This window comes from Melanerpes formicivorus, unplaced genomic scaffold, assembly GCF_026170545.1.
Source record: "Melanerpes formicivorus ecotype bairdi unplaced genomic scaffold, bMelFor1.0.p_v2 SCAF_7, whole genome shotgun sequence".
In the NCBI taxonomy this organism is placed as follows: Eukaryota; Metazoa; Chordata; class Aves; order Piciformes; family Picidae; genus Melanerpes; species Melanerpes formicivorus.
This window is the reverse complement of record NW_027142359.1, coordinates 28,085,576-28,106,199: the sequence shown is the minus strand read 5'-3', so window position 1 is coordinate 28,106,199 and position 20,624 is coordinate 28,085,576. Positions and strand designations below refer to the sequence as shown.

The following is a 20,624-nucleotide window of genomic DNA, read 5'->3' as shown; positions in this document are numbered from 1 at the left end:
GGAGTTTTTCATGGCAAAGCCTGAATAGTCTGTGAGATTCTTCTCACTGAGGGGTTTTGGTACTGTGACAGCACTTCTGTGCAGGCATTAGCAAGTGGAACACAGGACATGCCTTTTTAAATCACCTGTTCTATTTAATCACTCAGCACTTATTGGTTTATTGGCAAATATCATGTCAGGAGCCTATTAAATTACAATTTAAGCGATTTCAAACTCTTTGTCATGACTGTCATTCTTGGTGTTAATTAACCAAAAGGCTCCTCATTGCACAGTGCAACTTCACACTGTCAAATGTACCTGTGCCACTCTACTCTGCTCTGATAACACTGCACCTGGAGTACTGCATCCAGCTCTGGAGCCCTCAATACAGGATGGACATGGGCCTGATGGAGAGAGTCCAGAAGAGGGCCACCAAAATGATCAGGGAGCTCGAGCACCTCTCCTATGAAGACAGGCTGAGGAAGTTGGGGTTGTTCAGCCTGGAGAAGGTTCCAGGGAGAACTAATAACGACTTTCCAGTACCTGAAGGGGGCCTGCAAGAAGGCTAGAGAGGGACTGTTTACAAAAGCCTGCAGTGATAGGATGAGGGCCAAACTTTTGAAAAGAGAGAAGAACAGATTTAGATTGGATGTTAGGATAAAGTTCTTTACAATGAGGGTGGTTGAACAGGTTACCCAGAGAGGTGGTTGAGGCCCCATCCCTGGAGATATTCCAGGTGAGGCTCGATGGGGCTCTGGGCAACCTGATCTAGTTAAGGATGTCCATGCTCACTGCAGGGGGGTTGGGCTAGATGGCTGTTAGAGGTCCTTTCCAACCCGGGTGATTCTATGGAGATACTTTCTGACTTATTCCTGAAAATCTGCAGTTTGTTTAGGGAGATGCACGACAGTACATAGGAGCCTCAGCTCCGTCTGGTAGAGATCTGTCTAGTAGAGACCTGGGGGTACTGGTTGATGGTAGGCTGAACATGAGCCTGCAGTGTGCCCAGGCAGCCAAGAAGGCCAATGGCATCCTGGCCTGCATCAGGAACAGTGTGGCCAGCAGGAGCAAGGAGGTCATTCTGCCCCTGTACTCTGCACTGGTTAGGCCACACCTTGAGTACTGTGTCCAGTTCTGGGCCCCTCAGTTTAGGAAGGATGTTGACTTGCTGGAACGAGTCCAGAGAAGAGCAACAAAGTTGGTGAGGGGCTTGGAACACAAGCCCTATGAGGAAAGACTGAGGGAGCTGGGGTTGCTCAGCCTGGAGAAGAGGAGACTCAGAGGTGACCTTATTACTCTCTACAACTACCTGAAGGGAGGTTGTAGGCAGGTGAGTGATGGTCTCTTCTCCCAGGCACCCAGCACCAGAACAAGAGGACATAGTCTCAGGCTGCACCAGGGGAGCTTCAGGTTGGATGTTAGGAAGAAGTTCTATACAGAAAGAGTGATTGCCCATTGGAATGGGCTGCCCAGGGAGGTGGTGGAGTCGCCGTCATTGAGGTGTTCAGGAGGAGACTTGATGGGGTACTTGGTGCCATGGTTTGCCATGGGTTAGCTGTTTGGGTGGGTTGGATTGGTTGATGGGTTGGACGTGATGATCTTGAAGGTCTCTTCCAACCTGGTTTGGTTTATTCTAATAAAGGTTTATTCTAATAAAGATCCTCTGCGGTCACAAAAGCGACACGCCGAAGCAGTGCCCTCTTCTGGAGGCAGAACCATTCAACCGCGTTAACACGGGACAGGCCTTCAGGGCAAAATTAGCAGTCTCAGCAAGGCTGTTTTGTGTCTGTAAATTTGGCGCTGTGGTGTGAAATCCTAGTACCGGCCAAGTGTCTAACAGCTGACATCAGCCAGCGACTGAGCCACTGGCATTTAGGAGAATTGTAAGCCTTTTACTCACAGGCCGCTTCCGATGAATAAAATGTCAGCACCAGAGGGGTCTGGTTTCTTTTACTGATTCATCAATCAAAGAACAGTCTCAATGCATTTATTAGCCCAGCTTAAAATGTATACTGAGTCGTATCAGCATGCATCCAACTGTGTGTGCTTGCAGAGGACTTATTTTTCTATCTAGATCTATATTTTCTATGGGGTTTGGGTGTGTTTTTTTTTAAGAGCAGCTTGAAAGGTAATTTTACCACTCTACTGTCAGGAATGTAATGTTGATGAACAGAGAAACCAACAGTCCCCAGAGAGTATCACGACTCAGATGCCTTCCAGAAGCACATTTAAAAGTTATTACAATGAAACACAGAATCATGAAAAGAGCCTGAGGGACCACGATCATTGTAAATGTAAGCAGACATGTTTTTCTTTCCCAGTCTCACAGTAAATAGACATGGAAGCGTTCCAAGAGGCTCTCTGGTTGCTTTTTTGCTTTAGCTGCATGTCATGTTGCTGGAACAGCTGTGGAAAACTCAGGAGCAGTGCTTTTCTCTCAGCATCAGCGCCAGCTCTGCCGCACTCAGCGGCGGTGTGCACATAACTCACTGTGTGATGCTCATCCCTCAGCCAGTGCTCAGGCACACAGTGACTTAGTGAGTTAATTACAGGCTTAAGACGGAAATGCAGCCTGCCCCAGGACCAGTGTTGACCCCAGTGGCCCACATGGCACTGCTACAGGATGCTGTGATGAAACATCTGCGCTGGAATGAAGAGGAAAGCTCAAACAGGGCATGGCTCTGTAGAGAAAGGGGGCGCATGGCTTTCGTCAGTGCTGCCTCTGATGCCACACTGCTGAGCTCATGACAAGCAGCTCCCCCCACATCTCACCTCAGGGGTTCCCCCAGCAGGGTGGTAGCTGTGGTTTCTCCCCAGCACTGCTGTATTTCCAAACACTGGAACAGGCTGGAGTCACCGTCCCTGGAAATGTTCAAAAATGTGTAAACATGGATCTGTGGGACACAGGTTAAAGACCGTGGTTGTGTTGAGGTGGTGGTTGGGCACAACAAACTCAGAGGCCTTTTCCAAACAAAGTGATTCTGTTTCTCTCCCACAGGCACAGATTAAGGTGGCCAGGAATCCAGTTCTCAAAAGCATGCCTGAGAGGAAAACGACTGAGGGACAGAGACTGTGAAGACACTCAATAAGGTGACAGAACATCTGCCACTCACCGGTTACCTCGGCACCTGGCACAGGGAGCAAACCTATGACAGGAGCAGCTTTAACCATAGACAAGAAAGCTCGTGGTGCGGTGCCCAGAGGTGCCTGCAGGGGTGAGCAGGGCCCACAATGACCAGGCAAGGAGAGAAACAAAGGATCAGCCAGACGTACCACAATGAGGACAGATCCGCCTCCCAGGCCCGCTGAGGAGCAGAGCGCTCAGCACACCTCATGAGGCACGGCGGCCCGCGGCTGACAGACTCAGGCGCCGCAGCGCCCCCTGCTTGCCCGCGCCACACGCACAGCGCGCATGCGCCGCGGGCGGGCCGAGCTGCGCGCTGCGGGAGCTGCTGCGCATGCGCCAGCGCAGCCCCTCAGGGAGGCGGGAGAGACGTGAAGCTGTCGCCGTCTTGGAGAAGTTATGGCGTGCGCCGCGGTGGCCAAGAACGGTGGAAGCTCCTTCTCTGATCGGCATGCCCGCCTTCTCCTAGCTCAGATTAACCGGTTGCGGGCCGGGGAGAGCTTCTGCGACGTGCGGCTGGAGGTGGGCCCGGAGGCGTTCGCCGTGCACCGGCTGGTGCTGGCGGCCAGTAGCCCCTACTTCGCGGCGCTCTTCGCGAGCGGCATGAAGGAGTCCGGCCGGGACGTGGTGCGGATCGCAGGCGTTGAGGCGGACACCTTCCAGACGCTCCTCGACTTTATCTACACAGGTAATGGCTGGCGGGGGATGGCGGGGGCCGTTGCCCGACGGCCGGGTCAGGGCGTCGGCTGCCCAGGGTGGCCGCAGCCTCGAGCGGAGCCCCGCTTTGGTGTGCGTGCCCGCAGGGGTGGTGAGCATCGCGGAGCACAACGTTCAGGAGCTGATCGTCGCCGCCGACATGCTGCAGCTCACCGAGGTGGTGGAGCTCTGCTGCGAGTTCCTGAAGGGGCAGATCGATCCGCTGAACTGCATCGGCCTCTTCCAGTTCTCCGAGCAGATCGCCTGTCATGACTTGATGGAGTTCAGCGAGAGCTACATCCATGCACACTTCTTGGAGGTGCAGAGTGGGGAGGAGTTCCTGGCGCTGACCAAAGAGCAGCTGGTGAAGATCTTACGAAGCGAGGACCTAAGCATCGAGGACGAGTACCAGGTTTTCATAGCAGCAATGCAGTGGATTTTGAAGGACGTGGGGAAAAGGAAGAAATATGTCGTAGAAGTACTGGAGCCTGTCCGGTTCCCTCTGCTACCAGCACAAAAGCTATTAAAATACATAGAAAGTAAGTGAAAGAAAGAAAGGCTGTCACATGCTTGTATGTGAACAAACCACGTGTTGTTCGGGGTTGCTGAGGGAGCTGGAGAAGAGGAGGCTTGAGGGAAGACCTCATCATTCTCTACAGCTACCTGAAGGGAGGTTGGAGCGAGGAGGGGGCCAGCCTCTTCTCCTTGGTGGCAAGTGACAGGACCAGAGCAAATGGTTTCAAGTTGCACGTGGGGAGGTTTAGGCTGGATAGTAGGAAATGGTTCTTCACAGAAAGTATTATAAGACATGGGAATGGCCTGCCCTTGGCAGTGGCAGAGTCACTGTCCCGGAAGTGTTTAAGCAGCATGTGGACCTGGCACTTAGGGACATGCTTTAGTGTTGACCTCTCAGTGCTGGGTCAGGACTTGGACTGGATGATCTTTGAGGTCTCTTCCAACCAGATGTTTTCTGTGATGGGGTTTTGAGATTAATAGTGTGTTTTGAAAATACTTTATAGCAAACAAGTTATAAAAGAGCTTAAAACTTGTCTGCTGTTTTTGGAGAAGTTTATAACTTTTCTGTAACTGAGTTACTTCTTATCTGTAAATTTTAACTGTGCCTTTATTCATCTGCTTTTTCCTCAAGGTATTCCAGATTTCAGCCTTCGAGTGGCCCTGCAAACTCTCTTGAAAGAATATTGTGAAGTTTGTAAATCTCCCAAAGAGAACAAGGTCAGCAGTTTTCTGCAAGCTTCTAAAGGTCGTCCCCGGAGGAAAGCCAGGAAATACCTTTATGCAGTAGGTTAGAATGTGGCTGTTTGAACCTTGTAAAAGAAATTATGAAATAGTATCTCATATATACTACAGTTCTGAAGGAGATACTGGTTTTTGATCAAAAGGTATAAAAATAGCAGAAGGTTTCACCTGGCTGAGTTGCCATGTTAGCTGCTTTCTGCTTAGCATTGCAGAGAGAGGCAGCATCCACATTTCATGCCATCGTGATGTGGCCTTCAAAGCCTGGAGTTGCCTTTATGAAATTATCTGCCTTGGGTGGAAATCTGCAGATCAGCAGAGGATTTGCCTGTGGTTCACTGCTGCAATGGTACATGCAAATTCACTGCACTCCTTGTTCTTCTGAAGGCTGAAGTTTTCTCTCTCCAGAATATCCTAGTTCATATGCTGGGATGCTTGAAACTGCGAGCTTCCAGCAAAGCAGCACCTTTGTGTTGGAAAGGAATGCTCTTGTTGCACCCTGTGGGAAGTAACACTGACTTAAGATAGCAAAGGCTGTTGGCTGGTCTCTGTGTTTTACTAAGAACATGAATGGTAGTATTTGTAGTGCTGGGATGAAGTGGTCAGCTCAGGCACAAGTCGTGTGACCCTGAAGGCGACCCGTCTTCCTTAGGTGCTGGAGAAACAGCGATACCTGGAAAAGTCCAATTCCTACTAAAAGTGGCTAGTGGATGTTACTGTAATTTTTTCCATAGTTTAGATGCAGAAGCATGGGGACAAACAGGGAGCTTTTGCTCAGCCATGATCTTTCCACTTCCTTTCTAGGTGGCTACACTCGACTGCAAGGAGGGCGCTGGAGTGACAGTAGAGCCCTCAGCTGTGTGGAACGATTTGACACTTTCAGCCACTACTGGACCACAGTCTCCTCTCTCCACCAGGCCCGGAGTGGACTGGGTGTGGCTGTGGTGGGGGGAATGATCTATGCTATTGGAGGTAACAGCTGAAACGTGCATTTGTTGTTAAATGGGTACTCACAGGTGGATATTTCGTAATTTTTCATTTCTATAAGTGGTTCTGAGGAACCCAGCAGTAGGTAAGATGACTTCTAGATAAAATAACAATCAAATTAGGGTTACTTGTTTCTCTACCATCACTGCTCTGCAAATGCCTGTTTAAGCTTCTGTGGGGGCCAGTTTTTACAAGTCCTCTCACTCCTCGTGGCCAAGAAGTCAGCATTTGGACAGGTGCAGATATATGAAGAGATGGGTAATCTGCAGACTTTGTGTACCACCACTAACAGCATTTGTCTTTAGTCTAGCAGAAGCCCATGATATAAAAAGCAGTAGCATAGCACAGACCACTTACGGTCTACCCACCTGGAAAGGCTTATGTATGCACAAAGATGGGATGAATAGCTCTGCTAGTCCATCATTCAAGAATGCATGTACATACTGGTTTTGTCACCACAGAGCACATTCTTTGGTCTTTAAAACCTGTGCTGCAGAGTAAATAATGTGTAGCACTGTGGTTCACCCCTCTCATGTTTTCAGTAATGTGTCAGGGAACTGTTGATGAAAGCTGTTGCTAGTGATGATTCAGTTCTAGGTGTAAACAAAGCTTTTGCTACTTTGGCCATCTGGCTAGCTGAAAGAAAGCTCTTCCATTCAAAAGTTCTCAGTTTGGGAAGAAGTTGAAGAATGCTTCTGTGTCTGCAGTGTGAAACATTGTGTTTCTTGCTCTTTATTACCTAGGTGAGGACAGCGCAATGATTTTTGACTGTACTGAACGTTACGATCCTGTAACTAAACAGTGGAGCACTGTGGCTTACATGAACCATCCCCGATGTGGACTGGGAGTGTGCACATGCTATGGTGCTATTTATGCTTTGGGTAAGTCTTGGGGTTTTCTAGGTGAAGTTAATTTTTAAGGTATTAATTCATGGAACTTCTGGGCCCTTCAGTTTAGGAAGGATGTTGACTCACTGGAGCGTGTCCAGAGAAGAGCAACAAAGTTGGTGAGGGGCTTGGAACACAAGCCCTATGAGGAGAGGCTGAGGGAGCTGGGGTTGCTTAGCCTGGAGAGGAGGAGACTCAGGGGTGACCTTATCACTCTCTACAACTACCTGAAGGGAGGTTGTAGACAGGCAGAGGTTGGTCTCTTCTCCCAGGCAACCAGCACCAGAACAAGAGGACACAGTCTCAGGCTGCACCAGGGGAGGTTTAGGCTGGATGTTAGGAAGAAATTCTTCATAGAGAGAGTGATTGCCCATTAGAATGGGCTGCCTGGGGAGGTGGTGGAGTCACCATCACTGGAGGTGTTCAGGAGGAGACTTGACAGGGTGCTTGGTTGCATGGTTTAGTTGATTGGGTGGTGTTGGATGATAGGTTGGACGCGATGATCTTGAATGTCTCTTCCAACCTGGTCTGGTCTATTCTATTCTGTTCTAAATTGATTTAATCTTACTAGGTGTTGCAAATTTGCAAACTTAAGTTTTCAAAAACAGCTCTTTACCTGAGCATTACTGTACCAAATCTTTGTGGATTAGTTACTGCTCAGCCATTACTTATTTCCATCATAGATTGCATTCTGGTTTCAGAATTAGTTTGTCCTTGCACAGTGCACTGTACCTCCAAAAGCTGTATCTCCATGGCAATAATTCTTCCCTGTCTTTGCTGTTATTTGCAGGAGGTTGGGTTGGAGCAGAGATTGGCAACACAATTGAAAGATTTGATCCTGAAGAAAATAGTTGGGATGTGGTGGGAAACATGGCTGTGCCCCGTTACTGCTTTGGGTGTTGTGAAATGCAAGGTGAATATTGTTCAGTGTGTATCCATGAACAGTTCCAGAGCCATTGGATTTTGAAGCTTTCTGTTTCAAGCATGAATTTTTACCTTTGTCTTGTGCTGTGCTGTCAGTTGCACAACTTTGTGCCTCACTTATTCGTCTTTCTAGTACCATGTTTTTAATTCTACAGAACTCAAACACTATCAAGTTCTGTTTTCTGCCCTTTATCTCATGAAGTTTTTACTTGGCTACTGGTTATCCAATTAGTCTTTAACAACTGATCTCCTTCCTGATAACTGTTTTTATTTACCTCCTGTATTTGGGTTTGTGTGCGTGTCTTTGTGACAAGTTGCTATGGGTTATTTAAGGACAGATATGTATTAACTGGTCCCTGCCCAATCAGCAACTGCAGCCTTCTGAATTCTCTCCCCTACACTTGATTAATTAGTGCTTTCATCAGAGCTTCTAGTGCCTGAGCCTCAAGTTACTCATTTGAAAGCTTTATGTATGCAACTACTGGGCAATGGAGGACTTCTATTTGGCATTCTTAAGCCATCTTAATGTCAGGCTGAAACTTGTTTTGAGCCAAACATTTTCTCTCTTTCAAACCTTTCTGTTTTGAAACCTAATAGAGGAAAAACCTCTTGTTTCTACAGGTTTGATTTATGTTGTGGGAGGTATCAGCAGTGAAGGTGTAGAGCTGCGTTCTGTTGAAGTCTATGACCCGATATCTAAACGTTGGTCTGAGCTCGCTCCAATGGGCACCCAAAGAGCATATCTTGGTGTAGCTGCTCTCAATGATTGTATCTATGCTGTGGGAGGCTGGAATGAATCTCAGGATGCACTTGCTACTGTAGAAAGATACTCCTTCGAAGAGGTACGGTGGAGTCCCATGCTTTCATAAATGTGTAGGTTGCATCAGCTGTAGAGGTAGCCTGCTTCCTTTCTTCGAAAACAAGCTGGAAATTTCATTCCATTCTCAGTACTGGCCAGTAATCTGAATGAAACAAAGCTTCAGTGCCCTCAGGGTCTGTCTATCCTAACTAGGATCTAGCATCTTGCTGTCTGACTTGAGTGTAACGTTACAAAGATTGCATGCATGCTTTCGGGCAACTGAAATGTCACCAGTGCTAATAATGTATAGATAGACTGTAGTTTGGTAAGTACTTGCTAGGGTTAAAATGGGGGGAGTGGGATAGATTTCCCCATCTGCAATGGAATGGTAAATAATATGATGAGAGGAAAACATCCCTGAGAAAAGTAAGAGTTGCTATTTGTTTCAGAAGTTGAGGATCTTTCTTCATCAAAATGTAGTGGTGGTTCAGCATGACTAGAAAAATCACTTTGAACACTTAAGCCTCTGAATAAGAGAAGAAATTATTCCTGGCTATTATTGATCATGTTTCTAAGATGATCTTTGGAACAGTAGCTAGCATAAAAAGCAAAGCAGAATCCAGTGTGCAATTCTAGTTTGCTTTTTGAATTGAATCTAGTTTTCCTTACTTCCCACCTTAAACTGTACCATTTGCTGCTTTAGAGATGGACAGCATCTTGCAGTGACTGAAGAAAGGGAGGGCTGTTGTGTACAGGCAGTTTTGTCATTAAAGTCTTGATAATCCTCCTCACACTGTACATACACATCCAATATTTTAAGTCTGTATGCTTAGTGTTGTTTATGTTATAGTTTTCAAGCTTTAAAAGTTAGTTTTATTGGAGTCGGGGCTTACTAAAACTGTTGATTCTTTCGCCTTCTCATTAGGAAAAGTGGGCTGAAGTGGCATCAATGAAGATACCAAGAGCTGGTGTCTGTGTGGTGGCTGTGAATGGATTTCTTTATGCCTTGGGAGGACGAGCTCCCAGTCAGGATTTTGCTGCTCCAGTAACCTCTGACTCTGTTGAAGTTTATAATCCTCACATGGACAGTTGGACTGAAATTGCCAACATGATCACCAGCCGCTGCGAAGGAGGTGTAGCTGTGCTGTAAAACACAGAAGAAAACTCAGTGAAGGAATGAGCAAATCCATCTCCTCAGACTTCAGGTTTCATTGGCTGGAAACCTCTGCTAACACAGGAGCTTCAGTAGAGACAGTGGAGAATTAGAGGGCTTTTCATGAGCAAAAGGAAGTAGTAAAACTCCTGCCCTTCAAAGTGGCTTATCCAATGTCTGCTCAGAAGTATTCTGTTGTGAGTAGGAATGCTTCTTATGACTGGATTGAGCTCGTGAGATTAATGGCAAACCTGCCCTGTAAAAACCTGAAGAAATCATTCCAGCTGTCTGAGGTGCACCAAAGCTAGCTGGCCTTAGTTTGGAAGGAGGTTACTACAGAGAGCTAGGAGTTACCTGCAGGTAAGAGTGGATGGGCTACTTGGTTAGCATTATATGCCCTTTTCTGGAGGAAAACAAGGAAGAGAAGATAACAGGGAAGACTTGGTACCTCGACTTAAGACCTTTCTGATCACTCCACTAACTTGGATGGTGAGTGGCTGAGAATTTCCTGTTCTGGAAGGTTATTCTCAGTTCTAATAAGGTCATTCCACTTCAGCACAGGCTGCTCTTCTCAGTGGTATCAGTGATGACAGCAGAGCTCCCTTTTGTGTAAGTTCTGATGAATTTTAAAGTGAAATGCTCTTCATTAGATTAGCTGCTGCTTTTAAGTCTGCTCTTAGTATAAAAATACAGGGAAAGCATTTTGCCCTTTTTAAGCCTTTTTTTCCTTCCTTTAATGTTTTACCACGTGTGACAAATGCTGAGACTTGGCACTGGAGCACGGTATTCTACGAGGTACGGACATTCATCCTTGCTGCGTCTTGTATCCTGCCTCCTCCAAATTTGAGCAGGTGGAATAATGTGTGATAGAATAAGCTGAATTTGGCATTAAGTGATGCTATTAGTGTGTTCTCTCTTAAGAAGTTTGTATTTAGCTTGGATACACTTAGGAGAACAATACTACCAGGAGTTAGGAGTTCTTTCTAGAGTCATTTAATGAACATAATTGATGTTGCCTTTTGCACAGTGCAGCAGCAGTTTCTGGAGGACTCAGATGGAGGCTGAAACTAGGCTGCTTGAACTTTGGTAGACAGTGTTACTCTAGAACACAAAGCCACCACTGGAATGGTAGTCTAGAACACAGAGCCACAACTGGAATGTCACAAAATCTGCCTTGTGTAGACAAAGCAGCATTTATGCTGTCTGGGTCCGAGGCAAGTGTTGCAGGTACCTTAAGAATCTAGGTCTTATGTTCTAACAGGATTGGGAGAGTGCCAGGATAAAACGTGCTAGACAATGGAGCATTTGTTTCTCTGATCATTCTGTAATCTTGTGTGTGCTTTTACTTAAAAGTATTTATGTGTGAACTAATGTTCATTGTCTTTTTCCCCCAAGTTTTAGCTTGTTTTAAGCAGTCTTTCATAATAAAATAAGTTTTCAGAACTGACTCTGGAATGCTCTTCAGCAGGGTGCCCTCTTCTCATAATCACTTTCATACAATAGTTTTGGGGGAGAGTACTTGGTTGGTGTCTTTTACTGGCAATCCTACTAAGAAAAGTTTGGCTATAAGTATTGACTCTCTGGAAGGTGCAAGTAACACAATTGTGTAGTAAAATGTATTTCTCTTCTCACACACTCCAAGTGTAAAATCACTCAGACTTCTTGAAAGCTTCCCTTGCCAGCTCTCTGCATCTCTCTGTGGAAGAGGCACTGTCATAGATGTTTATCTTGGACTGCTTCTCTGCTCGCTCTTCTTTGTATTCAAGCAACTAGGGTCCTGTGGTTTGCTTCTGGAACAGGACATTGTGGTTCAGACACTGGGTGCCTGCACCTGTGCAGGCTCAAGTTGGTCACTGCCACCTTGCAACTGAGCCTGTGAAAACAAAGGAATCTGCAGTTGCCCAGAATATTGAGGGTGCTTACTGTCTTGTGACCCTGGCAACACCCCCTCCAGGCACACCAAGAATGACTCTCCTAAACAGAGGCCCTAACGTGCCTGTGGCATCAGAACAGCAGTGCATGATCCACTCCCCTGTGGGAACACTTCCACCCACCAACCTCCTAGGTGGGGAACAAAGTGAAACTTGCAGATAAAAGGCAGCACCATGAACAGTCAGGGGTGCAGCCACCAGCAAGAAGAGATCAACCATGTGGGATACCACTGGAATTTGGAGTGGTGATACTTCCCTCCTCTTGTCTTACTTCTTTTTCCACTTTTCTCTTTTTTTTTCTTCTCTGGAACACAATAGGTAGTCACCTCCCCTGCCTTAAGAGCAATTCTATAATCAAAGCAATGTGTGGGAACATGTAACAAATCTACAATCATTCCAGCCCTTTTGGTGTCAGCTTGCCTCACTTCATTCCTTGGGTATCCCTGAAAGACCCTTCCATGAACCCTTCCTCTGAGGCTGGGTCACAACTCCCTCTTGGGATCAAATGATCAGTAATATTTCTTTGTTTTCTTTACATTTCAGAATCCTTCATGAACCATTTGAGAAACATTACAGTAGAGTTACAGAATTATTAGGGTTGGAAGGGACCTCAAGGAGCAGCAAGTTCCAACCCCCTTGATATGGGCAGGGACCCCTCACACTAGATCAGCTTGCTCAGAGCCACATCCAGCCTGGCTTCCACCACCTCCCTGTGCAATCTGTTCCAGCATCTCACCACTCTAACGGTGAAGAACTTCTTCCTAACATCCAATCTGAATCTACCCATTTCTTTTTTTTTGTTCCATTAGCCCTGGCTAGATTTCATTCTAACTGAGGTTTACTTTAGGTTTCCTAACCAGGCCTCTTGCTGCTCGGGCAGCTTCCTTATATGCCCCCCACTCCAGCTGTCTTTTCTTCCACTCCTTGTAGAGTTTCTTTTTGTGTGAAAGCATGTCCAGGAGCTCCTTGCTCATCCAAGCAGGTCTCCTAACATTCTTTCCTGCTTTCCTCTTTGTGGGTATACTTTGCTCCTGGGCACAGAGAAGGTGATCCTTGAACACTGACCAGCTGTCCTAGGCACCTCTTCCCTTTAGAGCTTTGTCCCATACTTTGGCCAGCAGATCCCTGAAGCAATCAATGTGCATGCCTAAAATCCAGGGTTGTAAACTTGGGATACATCCTCCAAGTTGCCCTGAGGATCTTAAATTCTGTTGCTTCATGCTCACTGAAGCCAAGGTTATCCCCGAGCCTCAAACTGGCTACCAGCCCTTCCCTATTGGTGAGAACAAAGTCCAGCATAGCACCTTTTGTCTGTTTGGTTCCTCTACCATTTGGAGGTACCATGTATGCATTCCAGGAACATCCTAGAATGCTGGTACCTAGCTGTGCTGTCCCTCCAGCAAATGTCAGGGTGGTTGAAATTCCCCCCCAAGGACCAGTTCCGTTTTAGTTGTTTGGGAACTATGGATTCACTTCTGATCCTTGCCCATAAACTTGCTGGTTTAGTAGAGCTTGAGGAAGTCTGTTGTTGGATGAAATTACCTTCTTCAGTTTTTGTAGCTGACTATCATATTTGAATGAAAGCTTGGAGCAAGTTGATTATCTTTGGTATTCACCATCTCTTTCCATGAATCAAGCCACAGACTACTGTCTACTACTACTACTACAGACTACTCTTCTCTGAGCACATCTTGAGAAACACCTTGTCTAAGAAAGAATAAAGGACCTCTTTCACTCACAGATTCAATTTTACTTCCTTTTATACTCAGAAAGCACTGCAATAGGTCGCTGATTCACAGGTATCATGCTAAAAACCATCTTGTCTAAGGAAGAAAGAATAAAGGAGCTGGTTTTATTCACAAACTCATTTTTACTTCCTCTATATTCATAAAGCACTGAAATACATCACAGATTCACAGATATAATGCTGCTACCATGTAAAGGTTGATGGGTTACAGAAGGCAGGGGCTCACATATGTAGTTGCTGTTTCAGCAATACTGTATCAAAAGAGGGCTCTGTCTTCAAGGTAGACAGTTTTCTTAAATGTCTGTTCTTTGCAGAAGGAAAAGATAAATGTGACAGCATGTGCTTTATTCTCTATAGAACAACAGTGAAGAACAGTACTTCTAAGAGAGCTAAGAGGATTATCTGAATTTATTCAGATGTCCCTTCTCAGATTTCTTCTTGCCTCTTATACTGTACTTAACACAAGACAAAAAGCCTGCAGTAAATATGCCCACACACAATTTCATAGGTTTCTTGAGGTGAGGTTAGAGAAGAAAATCCACCTGACTCAGGTTGTATTTTCTTCCCCTAAATAATATGCTAGGAAGACTTAAGTATAAAAAGCAGATGCTTCTGCCATGTTTTCACTAAGTGGCCCATCACAGAGGGCTTGCAGGCTACATGTCCATTTGTATCTGCCCCAGGTGCTCAAATAAAAAGAATTTGTGGAGGAAGACAACACAAATTACTTTCAATTCCACTATCTGAGATTGAGACCGTATCTAATATCATATATTTGTCCATACCCATATCATCAGTTGGTAGTGCTTCAGGAGTATGACAGATCTTTATGGCTGTGCTGCATGTAGATAGCCTCAAGTCCAACCAAAACCTGGGAACACATGGCCCATATATCCTTTATTTAGAATAAACCTTTATTTAGAATAAACCAAACCAGGTTGGAAGAGACCTTCAAGATCATCACATCCAACCCATCAACCAATCCAACCCACCCAAACAGCTAACCCATGGCACCAAGTACCCCATCAAGTCTCCTCCTGAACACCTCCTTTTTGATTTAAGCCTGGGTAGGAAGCTAAACTTCTGTCTCTTGTGGTGCCTTGTCAAAGATGCAAAGCTTGCTCTTCCAGCTATCCCCTCCATCAGAGCAGCTGGATGACATACTTCACCCGAGTGCTGACCTTGACTTGCCACTGCAAATAAACCTTGCCTATCCTTTTGTACCTAACACTTAATCATATAGCATCTTCACCACCTTCTCAGCTGAGAAGGGACAGAGGTGTGTCCCGCAGCACAGGAATTGCACATCCATGTACTTTTGCATAATTCTCTGCTGCTTCTTTAAACACTGAACTAGAAGGACTGCTCTCACCTTGTTCCTGTCCGTGACTACGCAGTTGTTTTTCCCACTGCAGAACATTATCACACAGGTTGGTTAAACCAGATACTTTATTCTGTATAGAGCAATTCACACCATTGGAATCACCATTTTAAACTGGTAGGACAAATAAATTCACATCTTCTTTTCAAAACTCCTGATTAGTTGAAAAGGGATGCTTTGTTCTACAAACAAAGACTCATGTCTGTCTTGGAAGTCACTGCTACTAACCATCCCTCCCTCCTAAACCAGCTAGTGCTTGCTTCGAGAAGCATCATCTTGATCACTGCCATCTTATGACTTCTAAGCACAAATACATTTTTATTTCCCCTGAAGCTCAATACAAACACCTCACTGGCAGATAAATAGGGTTGGTTTTTTTTTCCCTATTGATTTATTATTTTGTGATCTGCAATTCATTTCTGCTGTTGTTTAGCTGCTCCCCTAAAATCATCTTCAGTAACAGAGTAGCTAATAGCGATAATGCCATCACCACTGTTCCCACTACCCTCAGTACTTTAAACCACCTAGGATAAGTAGGCAGAAGGGAGACATCATAATGTAGTGCTATCCCTAAGGCTATTACAACCATTACTGCACCACTAGTGATATCTTTAAAAAATATGGCTTGCCAGGCAAATAGAGGAGGAATTGTACTGTTAGCCAGGTTCATCCAGTCTGGCTTGGCTGGGCTGTCTTCTGGGAGAGCAAACCCCCACCTCATTCCCCCTAGGAAAGAAACTGTTACAGCACCATAAATAACCTGAGCAAATGCCAGCTCTGGGTAGTAGGTCCCTTGGATGGCCATTACCAGTGGCGCAGAAACAAATGGAATTAGCCCTGCCAGGCTTAAGTAAAGGGCTGGCTTGGGAGACTCCTTTAGCGATGTCATACTTCGTTCCAAGATGCCCAAGTCTTTGGTTTGAGAATCTTTGGGGGTTTTCTTCTTGAAGAAGGGCAGAGAAGTGTGAAATGCCTGGAGCTTGATTGCATATACAGATGCTGGGTTGTGGCTTGGAGATTTTGACAGAGGACACACACCTCTCTGCAGCTGGAGGTCTAGAGAAGACCAGGATGTCTTATGCTTTCCATACAGTAATAGTCTGGGACCAGTTACCTTCTGGAGCTGCAAATATAAAACTCATTCTGAACAACTTACAAAGTAGGCTTACAGATCTACAGTTACTCAACTACCTGTGAAATACTGCACCAAGTGTTTTTCCATGACAGGTCACACCACAGCAGCCCTTGCTCTTAGTTTTCAGGTGTTTTTAACTAGCTAAGCTAAATGACACAGCTTTCACAAGCAAGCTAATGGAAAGCAATTAGCTTCATAATGAGGAAACCACCTATCCTTCCACCTACACACATGCATTCTTTAGGCATTAAGATACACCAGGCCTTTGCAGAGTAGAACATAAAACTTACAGAAGTAGGACAAGGTCATTCCAAGAAACTAGCTATTATCACCTCACTACCAAAAAGAGAAAGGGGGAAAAAATACCTTTGGACAATAAAACTTCATTAAAGAAAAATAAATTAATCAAATAAAATCTTTGCTGTGGCTAAAGGCTGCTGCAGAAGCTTGGAATTCTCTCAGAAAGGCTAAGTTATAAACTTGTATCTACTCCAAACTGTAAGTTGCCTTTTTTTTTTCCCCCCAGTGCTCCAGTCATGTTATTTGAGGTAAAGTAAGACCCCAAAAAAGGCTTCAGAAACTTACTTTTAAAGGAGTGTGGAAGCAGCATCGTCGTATAAGGGTTAACATATTTGTTTTATCAACACCCTATAACAGAAAAAAATCAGGAGAAGGTTTGAAATTGATGGATAGTTAAGTCACAGTCTAGACATCAGATGTGAGACTCACAGATGTATGTTTAAAGATACATAATGTGCATACTCAATCATTATTTACTCACGTCAGGATATTTTGTTTCAGGGCTATGAACTTAAGCTCTAAAGTTCCAGTAACTATTAAAAGAACAATTTCTAATTAAAGAATCTAGTATCAGGAAAGAGGTGATGGTTTCCTGTTCATGGACATCTCCCTTTTCATGGGATGTGTGGCTACACGAAGCCGATAATCAATCAACGAATCACAATGAATACTGAACCATAAAGGATTGGAAACTACATTACTCCCCAAGCTGCATACAAGGCTCCTGCAGGGGGGACAAAACCAACCGGGAAGTATAAGCAACTCGTTTGCTGACTTCGCTCCGCTGTTCACTGTTCCGCAGCTCCGAGGAAGGAAGACGGCTACGCTGCACCAACCCGGAGGGAGCTGTGTGTCCAGAGAATTACGGGTCCCACAGGGCCGAGGCAATCGCCATGGGGTGGCACGAAGCGCCGGGCTCGCCGTTAGGCCCCGATCACAACCGTACCCAACAGCTCCAGTCCGCGACCTCCTCCCTGAGCAGCTTCCGGTGCCCCGGGAAGCATTCCGGCGGGCCTGGCACTCTGCTGTGCAAGTCCGGGCGAGAATAGGTCCGGCCTATGTGGTTCCGCCGGGCCCGAGACGCAGCTAGGTTTGCGTGGCACCCACTAGAGCCAGCGGTCCCGGTCCCTGGCGTGCCAAGAGCAAAGCCTACAAGGCACGCTCCTTCCCCTGCCGCCACGGCAGCCTAGCTTGTTCCTAGTCCGAGGACTGCTGCTGAGCTGGCAGGAGAGTAACAACAGCCCCCACTATCCTCAGGATTACGAGGAATTGGGTCCGCTCCTGATTTCTGTGTTCCCGGATCTCCACAGCGGGCAAGCCTCCTCAGGAGTAAAGGCGCAACAGCTTGGCACTGGACTACAAATCCCAGCGTACCCCGCGGCGCGGCGCCTGGGCACCTGGAGCGGCGGGAGGACGCACAGCCTTCTGGGACGCATAGTCTCCGGTGGTGCTCAGCCGGCGACAACGGCGGTGCGTGCTACTGCTCTGATTGGTGGGGAGGGGGGGCGCGCGCGCGCGCCCCTCTCCCGGGGCGGGGATGAGAATCGCTCCGCGTGGCCGCCAGGGGATCCAGGGGGGCGGATCCCTTCCGCCTCCTCGGCCCCGCCCCACGCACTCGCAGGCCCCGCCCCCTCCGGCCCCCGGCCGGGCAGGGCCGGGCAGCCATTTTGGGCAGAGCTTTGTTATGGTTCTGGGGCCGCAGGAGGCAGCGAGAGGGGCCTGGCCGGTGAGTGTGGCTCCTACACCCCTCCTCCCGGCGTCCCGCCGCGCCTCCCCTTGCGGCCTTGTCGTCCGCCGTCCCGGGACTCGGGCCGCTGTTCTCCGCTGGCTTTGCGGCCTCGGAGCGGCCCGGGATCGGCCTCCCGCCAGGCCGGGACCCCGCTGGCGGCGGCGGGGGGCGGTGCGGCCGCCGAGGGGGCTCCCTCCGCCCCGCCGCGCGCCCACCCCTATCGCTCAAACGCGGCGGGCCCGTGGGGAACTCGCTCCTGGAAGTGGCAGGGAGAGGCTCCCTGCCGGGCAGGGCCGCCGGGCCGGGGGAGGGCGGCCGGGGCCGAGGCTCCTTGCTTATTGTTTCCTGCTTAGTCGGGAAGTTCCCAGCGCTTGACACTGCCAGGGCGCTGCCGCGGCCCTTCTGGCTTTCGCCCGGAGTTCAGCCTTGTCCTGTCAACAAGCGGGCCGGTCGGGTGCCGGGTGGGGGAAGGGGAGGGCGGGTTGGAAGGACAGGCCGGAGCGCCGCGTTCCGCCGTGACTGCGGGGTGAAGTCTCTCAGGGCCTGGGCGCCCGGCGCTTCCTGCGCGGCGGCCCCGGGGCAGGCGGAGCGCCCGCGGCAGGGGTGGCTCCGGTGCCATCTGTTTTGATGGCGAGCTGAAAACGACCCAAGGTGAGCTGTGCTGGCTCGGGCCGTTTCTCCTCGTCTCTGTGGGGTTTAGGGCCGCTCTTTCCGGCAGCCCCCGGCGGTAGGGAGCGGTCGGCGCCGAGCAGTGACACGTGTGCTGCGGGCAGCCGAGCCCGAGCTCTGCCAGCCTGCTGCCAGCCTCCCGGCCGGCCTGTGCGCTACCAGGGCAAACGGAGCCCGGGAAACTTGTCAGGTGCCACTTGTTATCTGGGCAGGAGAACACAGCGCCTGGCGTGAGCGTGAGGTGGCTTTTTCCGTCCTGGAAGTAATTTCCGGGGTGATTTGTGTCCTGTTGGCCTAAGGTCTTGCATGGTTTATCGTAAACAGCGGTAGCTAGAATTGGTCAGAGTAGCTGTGTTCACACCTAGCACTCTGAATTTAGTTCAGTAATGAGCTGCTTTGCAACGATTTTAGAGCAGTTAGTGGGTGTCTGCACAAGTTTGGAGTTTTTAAACAGCTTTAGAGGAACAACTGCAATTCAAATCCTTGTACGCAACGGCAGAATCATTTAAGAGTCTTAAGAACCTTTTTATATTAACATTACCAGGTAAATCAGCCTCCCTTTCCCCTCCCCCCGAGGTCTGAGTGACACAAGTGTTAGTAACGTTGCTAATGCTGTGAAATGTTGCAAGTGACAGAAGTGTGGAGACAGCAAAAGGGGGGTTAGGGAGATGAGAAAACAGCTGAGAGAATTGAAGAGCCCTCCAAACTTGAGTTTGCTGTAGAGTTGACATTGCCTGTGTGAAAATGTTAGGTGGTTATGAAAAAAGTTGATGCAAATGTGACTTCGTGAATGTGCATGGCTGTTACAGCAGTGAAAAGTTTCCTGTGCTCATCCATTTGGAGACCAGTGCTTCAAAATTCCAGTCCCTAACTCAGAAAGGAAACAGGTGTAGAGCAGCACTAGGAAGAAATAAAACTAAGTGGAAGAGGAGCAGGTTTGGTTTTTTTTTCCTCTGACATTCTTTCTGATAATTTCTAGAGCAGGTTACCTTAAGAAGAGCTTCTTGACATTTTATGTGGGGAATAGAAAAGCTTCAAGTGATTGTCCCTTCTGTTTGCTTTTGTGGGTTTGTTTTGGGTTGGTTTTTTTCTTTTCTCTCTCTCTCCTCTTTTTTTAACAGGACTTTGTAGAGAAGTGCAGCCTCTGCATTTTATTTTCATCTGGTTTGTAGTCTTAATCCTATAGGACACAGAAGTTTCCATTGCGGGACTTAAAGCAAAAATATGCAGGGAACAGATGGTATTTAGAATATATATATATATATATATATATTCTGGGGTTCCTGCAGATGTCTCAGAAATAAGAGTAGCAGAATGCAGATGTGATATGCAACAAATCAAGTGGAAGTGCACGCTGTCTGAAGTGTCAAGAAAAATACTCTGAGAACATTTTGGAGGGTATGGCCACTGTCTCACAGATGTGACTGTTTTGTATAGGGTATGACTGGCTCTTGAAATTCCTGGTTTAAATTAAGTCCCTGCAGGACAACAGTCTTCACTAGCATTTTCCTCCAATGTAAAAATCCTTTCAAGAGCTCTTAATACAACAAAATATTATTCTTTCCCCCCCCCCCCCCCCCCTGTATTTTTAATACAGAAAAATACTGTAGTTGGCTCTGAATTTCTTCAGGAGCGTGGAGTGTCAGATGGTGCAGCTCTTGAAGTGAACAAAAACTATTGTCTCAAGTTTGAGTTGGAGGTTTGGGTTGGTCTTTTTTTCTTTTCATTTCATTTCAGTGTTACAAGGTGTTTGAAGTTTTGTTAGCTGGGGAATTGATTTTAGTTGTGGAGTGTACTTAAGGGCGTGCTTTATTCATTCATCTGAATGCACAGATTGGAAAAGGGCTGACTGTGTTCAGCAGAGCTGCACATAAAGCACCTCTCTTCAGTAAAGTGCTGGCTGTTCTTGCATGGGACACAGCTTTCTCT

General features: G+C 47.2%; 3 protein-coding genes and 1 long non-coding RNA gene across 5 annotated transcripts in view; 2 read left to right on the top strand and 2 right to left on the bottom strand.

Moving 5' to 3' along the window:
• Nucleotides 1–1,792: 1,792 nt before the first annotated feature.
• LOC137442192 (uncharacterized) lies at nucleotides 1,793–3,315 on the bottom strand. The gene is made up of 3 exons (XR_010987610.1): nucleotides 3,253–3,315; nucleotides 2,752–2,841; nucleotides 1,793–2,660 (listed from the first exon to the last, which is right to left on the bottom strand). It is a non-coding gene; the product is annotated as an uncharacterized lncRNA (long non-coding RNA).
• Nucleotides 3,316–3,463: 148 nt separating this feature from the next.
• On the top strand, nucleotides 3,464–11,246 carry IPP (intracisternal A particle-promoted polypeptide). The gene is made up of 8 exons (XM_068141621.1): nucleotides 3,464–3,791; nucleotides 3,907–4,338; nucleotides 4,947–5,102; nucleotides 5,858–6,025; nucleotides 6,784–6,921; nucleotides 7,718–7,840; nucleotides 8,473–8,693; nucleotides 9,576–11,246. The coding sequence occupies exons 1-8, from the start codon at nucleotides 3,503–3,505 to the stop codon at nucleotides 9,798–9,800; spliced, it is 1,752 nt and encodes a 583-aa protein (XP_067997722.1). The 5' UTR covers nucleotides 3,464–3,502; the 3' UTR covers nucleotides 9,801–11,246.
• Nucleotides 11,247–14,912: 3,666 nt separating this feature from the next.
• TMEM69 (transmembrane protein 69) lies at nucleotides 14,913–17,622 on the bottom strand. 2 transcript variants are annotated; one of them, XM_068141619.1, is made up of 3 exons: nucleotides 17,044–17,622; nucleotides 16,583–16,645; nucleotides 14,913–15,985 (listed from the first exon to the last, which is right to left on the bottom strand). In XM_068141619.1, the coding sequence occupies exons 2-3, from the start codon at nucleotides 16,625–16,627 to the stop codon at nucleotides 15,257–15,259; spliced, it is 774 nt and encodes a 257-aa protein (XP_067997720.1). In that variant the 5' UTR covers nucleotides 16,628–16,645; nucleotides 17,044–17,622; the 3' UTR covers nucleotides 14,913–15,256. The 2 variants fall into 2 exon arrangements, with proteins under 2 accessions (XP_067997720.1, XP_067997721.1); XM_068141620.1 differs by having other exon boundaries at nucleotides 17,073–17,622.
• A 310-nt stretch (nucleotides 17,623–17,932) lies between these two features.
• Nucleotides 17,933–20,624, top strand: part of GPBP1L1 (GC-rich promoter binding protein 1 like 1) — a 37,006-nt gene continuing 34,314 nt past the window's right edge. The window contains exon 1 of the mRNA XM_068141618.1: nucleotides 17,933–18,023. The gene's annotated coding sequence lies outside the window, so the exon portion shown is untranslated. The remainder of the gene's footprint in view (nucleotides 18,024–20,624) is intronic.

Coding starts and splice junctions, on each gene's coding strand:
- TMEM69 (XM_068141619.1), bottom strand. CDS start 16,627: ATGTTAACCCTTATACGACGATGCTGCTTCCACACTCCTTTAAAA. Junction 15,986..16,582: donor GCTTCCACACTCCTTTAAAA/GTAAGTTTCTGA, acceptor TTATATTTGCAG/CTCCAGAAGGTAACTGGTCC.
- IPP (XM_068141621.1), top strand. CDS start 3,503: ATGGCGTGCGCCGCGGTGGCCAAGAACGGTGGAAGCTCCTTCTCTGAT. Junction 5,103..5,857: donor GAAATACCTTTATGCAGTAG/GTTAGAATGTGG, acceptor CTTCCTTTCTAG/GTGGCTACACTCGACTGCAA. Junction 6,922..7,717: donor TGGTGCTATTTATGCTTTGG/GTAAGTCTTGGG, acceptor TGTTATTTGCAG/GAGGTTGGGTTGGAGCAGAG.